This window comes from Gracilinanus agilis, chromosome 4, assembly GCF_016433145.1.
Source record: "Gracilinanus agilis isolate LMUSP501 chromosome 4, AgileGrace, whole genome shotgun sequence".
NCBI classification, from domain to species: domain Eukaryota; kingdom Metazoa; phylum Chordata; class Mammalia; order Didelphimorphia; family Didelphidae; genus Gracilinanus; species Gracilinanus agilis.
In genome coordinates, this window is record NC_058133.1 from 404,942,020 (window position 1) to 404,954,255 (window position 12,236).

Here is a 12,236-nt window from a genome sequence, read left to right on the forward strand (position 1 = left end):
GCCTTCAGACTCAGGAATTATTAAGGTCTTATCATTCCTCAGACATATACTGGCTTTGGGCATGTCACTTAATTTTTCAGCACCTCAGTGCATCTCTAAAACAATTGTTGATGTTCATTAGTAGCAGAACTTTCTTCACTTGGAGTTCTTTGCAAATTATAATGTGGGACAAACCAACAAAACAAAAACCTCTCCAAGACCATTTGTGAAGTTTAATCAGCTGAATTCATAGTGGAAATATTTACAAAATCACAGATTGATTAAAATTGAATATTGAAGTATATATTCATTAACTTTTTAGAGAATAGGAGGATATGGGACAAAAAACCTACATCCTTGCTCATGACAAACTAACCCTGCTTTACTTCCTGAAATCAGATGAAATGGGGTCAGATCAGTTCTTCAGGGCCATGCACATATCTTTATTAAATCTCTCTTTTAATGAGTCATGCAGGCCTGATAATGACTCTGAATACTCAAAGGCTATGCCAACTGAGATTTTTCTGGCAACCCTACAGAAGAGAGAGTTTCTGAGTATACTTTTAGCATCCAACTGTATCAATTTTCCAAGAACCTGCCTAACTGAATAAAGGTGCATCACTGAGTAATAAACATAGTTTTGGGCACCGCCACTGAATGTAAAACTATCTATTGTGTCATGAAAGAGTTATAATCTGCCTTGGCAGAGTCAAAATCCATGCTGTACAATCAAAGGTATTTTGGATCATTGAAGTAACTTCACCCCAATAATCAGTCAATATAAATATATATTGTTGTTATTCAGTCATTTTCAATAGTTTCAAACTCTTTGTGACCTTATTTGGGGAATGAAGGCAAACATTTGGCAATTTTTGAATATCATGCTTGATTTTCAAAATTATTTGAATTCATCCTTTCTTTTTGCAAATTAGTTTTTTTTATTCACTTACATATGTGTCAAAGCTTTTTCTAATTGTTCTAGTTAATTCGCATACTAATGATTAGGCCCCTACAGAATAGAATACATGGAATTTTTTGCCTCAGTATTTAGACGTCTTTCAATTTTAACTATTCCTTAAATAATGGTCAGTTGTTTATCCTGTATTTCGAGTGCCTCCTCTGGTGTGACAATAAACAAGCTTGATATTGAATCTCTAAAAATTAATGGGACAGTAATTATTTTTCTCATGTCAGTGAATGCCAAGATCATAGCAAATTGTAAGGGATTTCTGAGGTCATCTAATCCAAATTCATATATAGGGGAATCTAAGGCACAGTTTAGGTAAGTGACTTGCCCAGGTTCACACAGTAATCAAGCATTTTAGGCAAGAATTGAATGTAGTTCCTCTTGTACTTTAAACCCTATTCCATTTTGCCTCCAATATTAAGTTAAAAAGCACAGATATCTGTTAGAAGTTCTGTTTGAGCTCCTATGCTAAGGTTTAGATTTCTGGATCTATTTTTTTCTTTTATTCATCCTCTCCAATGCTTCTCTGTTGAAAGCATTGTTTATTTTCAGACCATTGTTTCTGTTTTTAATTTTTTCCCCTTCACCTTTTGCAGATCTGAGAAGGGAAATATTAAAAAAAGACATCAAAAGAATAAATTAAATTTCCACATCTTTTGGTTTTCAATATTTAGATCATACTACAAAGTTACAAAGTAGGAAATTTGTTTTTATTTTTCCTGATATGATCTTACAATTTACCTTGAAAATGCCAGTTCTTAAATTTTAAAGGTGCTGACATGAACCATTCTTGTCCCTATCCTATATTTCTGGAGACATTGTCAGCTATCTGTTGAGTCAATGACAGTCTGCCTTCTATGTAATATACTTTGACAATAACCCCATAGTTTTACAAGTAGAACTCATCTTGGTTATCAAAAAGGTAAAGAAAAAGAAGGTATTCATTATCAAATGAGGCAAACTACTTTTGGCTCACTACTACCTCTCCCACTCTCTTTCAAAGTATGTTTGCATATATATATATTTTCTTTCTAGAAGACATAATGTTTTCATTGACAGTTTTCTACTTGATAAGCATACTGAGCTTTATTGTACATCCCCCTCTATATTAAAGTAATTGGGCAGTCAGCATTGGTGTCATGGAGAGAGACTCGTATTCAATAGTATGACCAGATTTCAAGTCTCACATCTGATGGCATGAACTGTCCAGGTGACCCTGGTCTAGTCTTTTACCCTCTTTAATGTAAGACAGTATCTTGTGGAGCAATTGATGATTTGCATTTGTAAAGAGGGTTTCCTCACTAGTAATCTTTTATACTGGAGAAATCATTGGCATTACTAAAGAAAAACCAATGAAGTAATTAGAGAGTTAAGCATATTTAAATTTCAAGACTTTGGTCTGGTCATCCTCCAATTTATAGATCTCCACTCTACCTCCCCACCCTCAAATGAAAGAAACAAAGGAAGAAAGCAAAAAATACTGCATGTTATTGGATCCTAATATAGCTCTCCAGAGTAGCTCAAAGATGATTTAGTCCAACACTCTACCTCTGCCCAAGCCCCCCAGCCCTTCCCGGTTGCCCAAGCAAGAAAACTTTGGCAAAAAAAGGGTAAGTGACTTGCTCCAAGGTGTACAATGCCAGACATGAGATGTTTTATGGTCTGGGCAAACTTAGTATTTTACCAAGATTTCCTGTTTTATCTCTGATGCTTTCTGAGGCAGCATATGTGTGTCTTTTTTAAACCAGTCCTCATACTGATCAGAAACAAGCAGATGACTGCACCCATATTCATGATATTTTTGATTTGTTGCACTACAAACCCAGAAATCTCATTATGTATTGTTTGTTGTTTTCATTTGTTGTGACTCAAGTATTGTTTTTCTGATCTGTTGTGATTGTTTTTCTGTAATCAAGAACGTGTTGATAATGTTAAAGACAAAATAAAAAACTTTCTCTGCTACTGGGTTACATGATCAACTGAAGTATCTATAAAGTGCTTAGCATAGAGCTTGGCTCATGGTAGGCAATTTATAAACACTTATTCCCTTTCCCTTCTTTTCCCTTCTCCCCTCCCCCTTCCCCCATCCTTTGTGTGTTCCCCATCACATGGTTGATTGACATCTAGGGCTTGTTGAGCCCCTATTCTTCTTTTTAAAAGATTTTCACTAAGAGAAGGGAATATTTTCTTTTTGGATGGACAAAAAAGCCTTTAAAGATTTAATGGTATACATTTGAACATTCTGGTTTCCTTTAATATATTACATTTTAGTTATGTTATCCCTGAATTTATTTTGTTTTTTTTGGGGAAGATAATCAATTTCACTTAGTACTACTGCTTCTAATAGAGAATTTGAGAGAAAAGGTTTACTGCTGAGTGAATTAAATTTTTTATTTTTACTCATTACCTCTTTTCCTAAATTTACCTTCTGCCTAAATCACTGTCTAGTTTACTTCGGGTTTCTATCTTAGATATGGAGAAATCAAAGTAAACAAAATTTAAATGACTTGTCTAAAATAACATTTAGTTATTGGGAAAGGTCAGATTTAAAACCAGGCTATATTTTTCCAATCTGCTACATTATATAGCAAGCTGTTTTTCTTGAAAATGAATTATAATAAATGTAGTGAATAGAGATGAAAACATTTCAGCTCCTGCAGTGGTAATTTACTCATTTTCATACATAAAGGAAAAGTTAACTTTTATTTCTTTGAAATAAAAATGTAAATTGCTTTTAACTTATTAATTTGGTTATTTCAGGAAAGTTCACAGAATCAAAATTTAAAACAAAAATATTTATTCATACTTTAAAATCAAAGGTGTATTGATTTACAATAATGATTTAGATATTTTTAGTTAGTTGGAGCCTGGGGAGAAATATTATATTAGGTATAGTGCCTGCTGAGAATTTGGACCATAACTCTCAGTTTTTTTCCTCAAACCCCCCCCCCCCCAATATATCTCAGTTTTTACTTTGAATGAACTATTAAGAATTTATGTCTCTTTCTTTGCCTATTATATAGTTTTCTAGATCCTATTGATAGAAGTCCAGAAATTTCAATGTCATATATCTTTTTCTCTTTTTCTCTTGGCCTACAAAGTATAATATTAATAACCTAGAATGGCATTTTAAAAAATTAATTTATTAATGGTATTACTATGTTTAAGTTTATTTTGTTTTGAAGTCTTAGCAATTATGTTTTAGAACTTTGTGTTCTACTCTTCATATGATTACCTAGAATACTGGACATTTAAGTTTGTAAATAAATGTGATATAAGAAGGAAATGGCCATCTAAATATTAAGAACGTCCACTCTAATCAGCAACCTCAGTGAGATTATTGTTGTCATTGGTTTTTTTTAAACCTTACTTTCTGTCTTAAAATTAATACTAAGTATTCATTTCAAGGCAGAAGAACAGTAAGGGCTAGGCAATTGAGGCTAAGTGACTTTCTCAGGGTCACATGAAGTCAGTGATGGAGATTAGACATGTACACACACAGACAGACAAGCAGACACATATACACACACACGCAGTTTAGTACTAGTATTAAAGTTAAAAAAAATAAGATGCTTATAAGAGTACAAGATAGTACAGGATCCAAATTAGTACAGTTTACCAATGCTACAATCTCATGGACAGAAGATGTGTTATTATTTTTGGAGTGGTGCGTGCTAGAATGTTGCATGAAAACTTCCTTTAAGAGGTTAGCAGGGAACTTAACTTTAAGTGATAGGGGGAATTAAAAAAATTCATTGAAAACTTTAGTTTTTAATATTTTAGTCATTTCCAGATATACCTTTCCTCTATTCTACACCACTATGAATCTTCCCTTGAAACATGAAAGTAACAAAAAGTTGTGTAAAAATAATTAGTAAGGTCAACTCTTTCTGAGAGTAGATGTACCATTCAACACTGATAGTTCCCTTTAGCTCTACAGGAACAGGATGGAGGTTCATTTCTTCCTCCTTCTGAAATCAGTCCCCATCAGAATAATCTCAGCATACAAGTTTTAAAAATTGTTCTTTCCATTTCCTTTATTGTGGTCATCATGTATACTATTTTTCAGTATGCTATACTTGCATCAGCTCATACAACCGTATAAATTTCTTACGTTTCTCATTTCTTATGACTCAATTATATTCCATTACATACATATCTCACAATTTGGTTAATCATTCTCTAATCAAAGGACACCCCTTTTGTTAAAATTTATTTGCTCTTACCATGTAGGATTTATGTAGCCAATAGGTTGGGTGTATTTTTGTGAATGTTTGCAATGAGGTATGTTCTATGTAGGGGAAGCCATGTGAACAAAAACAGAGAGTTGAACATAAAATTTGTTCTGGGAAAGCCAGTAATTTGGTGGGGCTAAAAACTTAATGTGAGACAATATTGGGAAAATAAAGGTTGCACTGGGTTTTGCTTTTATAGGAGTAATTATCTTGGAGATTTTCATGTAGGGATTCAGAAACTATTGGGTTTTTTAGAGCAGAGAATGAAACATGATGAAATTTGCATTTTGGTGAGATTAGATTTTGTGGTGTTGTGTAGAATGAATTCAACAGGGATAAGCTTCATTCAGGGGATACATTTTGGATGCTATTGTTGCCTGATTCAAAGAAATAAGAAATAAGGGCCTTGTAGTGTTATGGTAATGGAATGTATATTGAAATATCTTTAGACTTAAGTCAACCACCTTTTATTAAACATCAACTATTTGCCAGATCTTGTGTTAATTGCTGATGAAAAAGTAAAAATGTATAAGTACTGCCTTCACAAGTAGGATCTTCTTGGAATAGCTAATATGTAATTCTGCCTTTAAAATAACAATTTTGGGTGTATCTTTAATGACCAGTTTGTAGGGATTTGACTGAGCTGATACTTAGGAGATGAATTTTATTTATCTGAAATGTTGAGAAAACATAAAATTTGCTCTTTAAATTATTTTATTTACCTTGGATATGTGGAGAAAGGATATTAAATGACTAAATTACCTGCTCTTTCCTCCCTTTTTTCCCCATTCAAGAGTCCTTTTGAAATCTGTACAAATAGGAAATTTTGTTCCCCAAATAAGAATGAGTACTCAAATTGTGATAGGAGTCATTTTGTAATATGAGTTTTCACAGGTTTTGGAAATTAGGATATATGTGCAAATATAAGATTCTTATTGGTCTTTGAAGAGAGAGAATAGAAAGGAGTAAGCATTTATAATAGTGCCTAGTTGCTGTGCTAAATGGTCAAAACAACCTTATGAAGTAGATGTTCTTCTATATACCCATTTTAGAATTAAGGAAAGTAAGGCAAACAAAAATTAAATGACTTGCTCAGGATCATGTAGCTATTAAATGTCTGAAGTGAAACTAAGCTTTTTGACTTCAGACCCAACACACTTGATCCACTCTTCCACCTCTGTCAGAAGAAAGGACACAGAACATCCAGAGGAATAGATTTCAAAGCTACTTTTGGTAATTTATGGAAATGAATCTTTCCTTTCAGGTTATCTGCTAAATTTTTAATTTATCAATATACATACCGTGGAATATCCTAAGGAGAGTTATTTAAAGTTTGCTGGTCCTGTTGTTATTTGCAGCCTTCGTGACCGACAGAATGCCTTGGAGGCTGAGCTGAGGACTGTGCAGGCTTCCCTCAAGGATCTAGAGAGCTTCCTCAAGTGGATGCCAGAGGCAGAAACCACAGTGAATGTGCTCGCAGATGCAGCTCAGCGGGAGAATGCTCTCCAGGACACTGGTTTGGTCAAGGAGCTCAGAAAGCAGATTCAGGTGAGTGACTGGGAAACCAGAGCATTGATTCTTTTCTGGACCTTTCCATCGTAATGCATCTACATGACATTGTTCCTGTTAGGAGGAAGAGGCATCGATACAGAAGGCAGTGAATCTTGTTCTCTTATGAACTCGTTAATAATTTTGTTTCTATGATAATCAGGTGCCCTTCTTGGTAGGGGTATTTCTTTAGTTTCCTTATTGTTATATGCAACCTCTTTTGTGGTTATTCTCATTTCATTGACAGGGTTTTCCTCTACTGTTTAGAGTATTTAGACTTCCAAATGTCCTTAGAGATCATCTAGACCTGAATTTCTTAACCTGTGGCCTTTGAACGTGTTTTTTGATATTTAATACTTTGATTCATAGTTGGTTTCATTCATATTTCCTCTTTCTGTATTTTATGCATTTAAAAACACTGTCCTGTGAAGGTTGCCCATAGGCTGCCATGGGGGAGATCCAAGATAAGAAAGGTTAAGTATTCTTGATCTAGTCTTCTCTTCCTCCTCCTTTCCCTTTTATTTTTGTCTTGGAATCAATACTATATATTGGTTCCAAAGCAGAAGAGTTGTCAGGGCTAGGCAATGGGGATTAAGTGACTTACCCATAGTCAAACAGCTAGAAAGTGTCTGAGTTCACATATGAACCCAGGACCTGTGGTGTCTCAACCTGACTCCTGATCTACTGAGCCAAGTAACTGCACCCCCCACTCCTCCACCCCAACCTTTTCAACAATAAAAGAACTGAGGTTCTATGGCAGAGAAGTGATTTGGCAAGTCAAAGATGGAAATGTGAACCTGATGACCTTTGCCTCCAGTTAAGTTGTTATTTTCCCCTCTCTTTGTCTCTCATTATCCAATCTAGGTGTCTTACTTATTTATAGACTCAGAGAATTTTGAGAATTACAGACTTATAGAATTTCACAGTTATAATTAGTCACGCCTGACTCTTGGTGACCCTATTTGGGATTATCTTTGGCAAAGAACTGGAGTGGTTTGCCATTTTCTTTTCCAGATCCCAGTTTTGCAGAAACTGAGGCAAGCAGGGTTAAGTTTAAGACTTGCCCATGACCACACAGGTAGTAAATGTCTGAGGCCAGATTTAAACTCGGGGTCCTTTTGACGCCAGGCCCAGCACTCTGACCCACCTTCCTGCCCTCAGAAAGAACTTCAAGAGTTTGCCAATTTCCATTTTTAGATTTTGTGCAGAGAGCAAATGAAAGACTATAGTCCAGAAGTAGAGTATCTTGCCCAAGTTTATATTGCATTATGAATCAAACAGAGAGAATAGAAAAGCACCTTTCATGCTCACTATGCAATATCTAGTACCAGATTTGAAAGAGTTTCTTAAACAATTACCTGGTTAGTATTCATTTGGCTACTATGTTGATGATTATAAGTAGAGGCCGTTGGTATATTTTGCTTTTCTTCTCAGATGAGATGATGTTACATAGCAAAATATTTTGGGATAGGAACATTCTGTGATGTATTTGTTAAAACTATGCTTAGTATGACCTGCTATACTAAACATACTTTTTTATTTCCATAAAATCTTGGCTTGTGCCATTTTTTTCTAGGTTCCTTATACTTCCTTATTAATTCATATATCTCCACTTAAAAACTCAGAATACTTCAGTATTTCTTCTTATCCACATCCAGTGGCCTCAGATTGCCTCTTCATTTTTTTTTCTTTTTGGCACTTATGAAATCAGTTTTACAGTATTATTTTAGACATAGTTTCTGTGTTTTTAATAATTAGTTTTAATGAAACTAATTTCATTAGTTAATTTTTATCATTATTCTTTCTTCCCCAAAGGAAGTTCTTCATAGATAGAGATAGAATCTTTAATTTTCTTCTAATCTCTATCCATTCTGAAATTTCTTTAAATTTTTAAAATTTTCAATTAAAAGTTGTCATTATCCTTACCCAATACTCTTCCTTGTCTTGTATCAACCAATAAGCATTAATTAATCACCAGGCTCTGTCCTAAGTGCTAATAATATAAAAGTAAAGAGAACAGCCACTAAGGTGCTTCTATTGCAGAAGAGCAGGCTATATGTACATATCTCTGGATATTACAAATGTATAGAATCCCTTAGAATCCATTCTTTGTACTTTTATTGATAGAGTTCAACAATGCAAACTAATGCAGCAGCCTTGTGATATTGTATTTCTTGGTCCTCCCCTTTCGAATATCGTCTCCACCAAAAAAGGGCAGTATTCATCACCATTAATCCTCCAAAGTAAAAAAACAACAATACCAATTGGTCATTGTATCGTTATGAGTATGGATGATTTTAGTGCTATTTACCTTTCCTTTATTTTGTTTTTTTATATCTCAGTTCTGCTTACAATATTCAGCATTAGTTTATCCAAATCATTTTTTTCTGACTATTTCATAATTTACTTTCCTTATAATACCATAATATTTCATTTACTTTGCATTCTGCATTTTGCTCAGGCATTTCCAAATAAATGGAAATCCCCTATGTTTTTGATCATTTGCTACCCTGAAAATTGGTGATATGAATATTTTGTATGTGTAAAAGACTTTCCCTCTGCTTTATGTGATATTTCAGTTAAAGTTTATTAATCATTCAGTTTTATGGGTCAGTTTCTCATTCCTTTATTGAGTACTTGGCTTAATCTTCATCTTTAGCAAAAATGTCATTGGTGTGCCTGTCTTCCCATAGTCTCTCCAGAATTCAATATTTTCATTTTTTACAATCTGTGAATTAAAAAAAATATGAAGTAACACTTTAATGTTGACTATTGCAACTAATACTTACTGATTTAGACCTTTTTTGATGTGTTTGTTGATATTTTGATTTACATATTTTCATTTGAAAATTCTTTGAATCCTTTGACTACTTCTCTATTGGGAAATGACTATCTTAGGGCATCTTCAAAAGATTATAATTATTTTTATTCTTCAGATAGTACCTTATTACATAATGAGGCTGTTATGTTACATTATTGATTCCCTGTGATAATGCTTTAAAGAGGGTCTAGTTTACTTGATTCTTAAGCTCAAGTAGTTGTCTAGATTGCTTTAATACTTAAATTTTCATCCCATATTTTTTTAACAATGTGTTATGTTTTAAATAAATCTCAGTATGTATGGCTTTATGGGCAAAAAATAGATAGTCCAGGACATTTACATATTTGGATTGTACCTCCTTTTCCCCCCTTTTCCCCATGAGATCCTTCATTTTAATACTCTTTTACCCATGTAATTGATAGCTTTTTGTGTACATATATAGTATAAAGAAATTGAGATTTGGGCTATTTAATCCTGGTTTATGCAACTTGTCATTTTAATAATTAGATGTACAATCTCTATTTTTGTATTAATTCATATTAAAGCAACATGCCCTTTTTATTTTCACTCTATTGGACATATCTTGGTATTTATATAACTTGAAAGTCTCTGAGATGTGTAGGAGATTAACCTGTAATCATTGGTTAGTACTCAATTGATAATCTTACGTTCATGGCTAAAGAGAGATCAAGAAGAATATATTTGAAACAGTAATAATTTGTGAATAAAATAAAAAAAATCTTTAAGAAAAATGTTAGATACTGGTAATGTTTTATATCTAAAAAGTTTAACTATTCTTTCTTCTGTTCTTATGTCAGGGAACATTTTCTTACAATGACACATAATCATTCAAAGTCTTTAAAGAACATTCTTAATTATGTAGGGGTTGATGAGAGGAGGTTGGTAAATGTCATTTTTTTCTGGTGGGAAAAATGGAGGAGTAGCATGCTAATGTCAGAACTTTTTCAAAAAGTGAGCTAGAATATAGATTGTAGACTAAAATAAAACAGTTATCATTAGGCATAAATTTATATATATACTGCATTTGTATTTTTATTAATAATCTTTAAAACTCCATTAAGTACAATGCTTATTTAAAATCATTTAAAAAACATACCTTTGGGCTCTCATATCTGTGAGGGATATATTCTAAGACCAACCATAGATTGCTAAAATCATAGATATAAGTCAATATCTGTTGACCCCATTTATATATGCTATCTCCATTGCTCCTGCCTTTGGACTCTATAGCCTCCTACCCCCACAAAAAAAATAAAGATGAAAGAATTGAAAATGAAAGAAAAGGGAAAACTGCTGGTGCTTTGTAGGTGGACCTCCATGCCTGTGGGGTGACTGCAGAAAACTATGGATTAGAGGTCATACTGTATTGAAAGAGAAATCCAGGGATTGTTCCATTTCAAATTTCAATACACATCATATTTTTCTTCTTTTTTTTCGCTTTATTTTAAAGATTATCTTTGGCTCCATCTCATATCATTTTGTGAACTATTGTTAGGATAATAGAAACTATTTTTACTCACTTCCAAGTCTCATGAGAACTTTTTTATTTCTTTTGCACTTATGGATCAATTAATTTTCCTATTAAGTAAGCAAACATTTGGAGTAGATATTTTGGAAGTTTCCTTAAAAGGAAATAAATTGAAATCAAATTAAAGCAATGTTGGAGTTTGTTTTTATGTGCACAGTTTATATTCAGGCATAAGGAATTCCATATATTTTGTCTTTAGTGCACAGAACAAAACTGATTCTGTACCTTGTACACTGGTTAAGATAATTTTGGTTTTGATAGCTTGATTTATGGATGTGATAGAAATGTTGAAAGAGCAAGTAGACATTTTTCCTTTGTTGGTATGAATTTTGGGAGAAATGAAGTAAAGGAGGGTGTGTTGTTAATTTCATTTCTGGAAGGATTCTTCATTCTTTTGTAAGCCATGTATTTAATGGAAAAAGCAGAATTTTGAGCAACATTTGTTTCATTGCCTCTCTATGAAACTGACTGATGTAGCTTAATATAGCTCAAGTAATTCTCTTAGTAATAGACTGGTAGCAGAAGCATATCCTTTTAAAATGGATATATATTTGAGTTTGATTTTTGTTGATTAAGAGTTAGGTTGGAAAAGAAATAAGAACTCAAAAGGTATAAAGAGTATAAAAGAATAAAAATATATAATTGTATTTATTTTCCTCTAATATTTTAAAATATAGCTGTATTCCATATTAAATAACTTTTAGATTTTCCCAGTCACATAATAAAAATTAAAATGCTTATTGTGCTCATAATAAATTTTTCTTTTTAAATGTTTTATTAATTCATATTTTAAAATGTCACTCTTACTTTCTAGTGATTCACCCTTCATGCAATAGAATTCCGCATTATAACAACTAAATATAGTTGAACGATTTAAATTAATTGTAATTTTAATTCTAAACCATGTCTAAAAATGCATGTCTCATTTTCCACCTGGCATGCACTATCTCTTTAGCAAAGAGGTACCAGGCAGTTTTCCATTCTTTTTAGTTTTCTTCTGAAACCGATTGGATAGTTCTTTGATCAGAATTCTGGCCATTCAGTATTGTATTCCTTGATAATACTATGGTACGTTCTTTCAATTCTGCTTACTTTCATTGCAGAACAGTAAGTACTGAAGGGTACAGAAATATAAAA

The 12,236-nt window shown here is 33.0% G+C and overlaps 1 protein-coding gene across 1 annotated transcript in view; it reads left to right on the forward strand.

The window, feature by feature from the left end:
• UTRN (utrophin) overlaps positions 1-12,236 on the forward strand; it is a 674,836-nt gene that overhangs the window by 333,705 nt on the left and 328,895 nt on the right. The window contains exon 51 of the mRNA XM_044675452.1: positions 6,540-6,729. Within this exon, the coding sequence (XP_044531387.1) occupies positions 6,540-6,729 (190 nt within the window). The remainder of the gene's footprint in view (positions 1-6,539; positions 6,730-12,236) is intronic.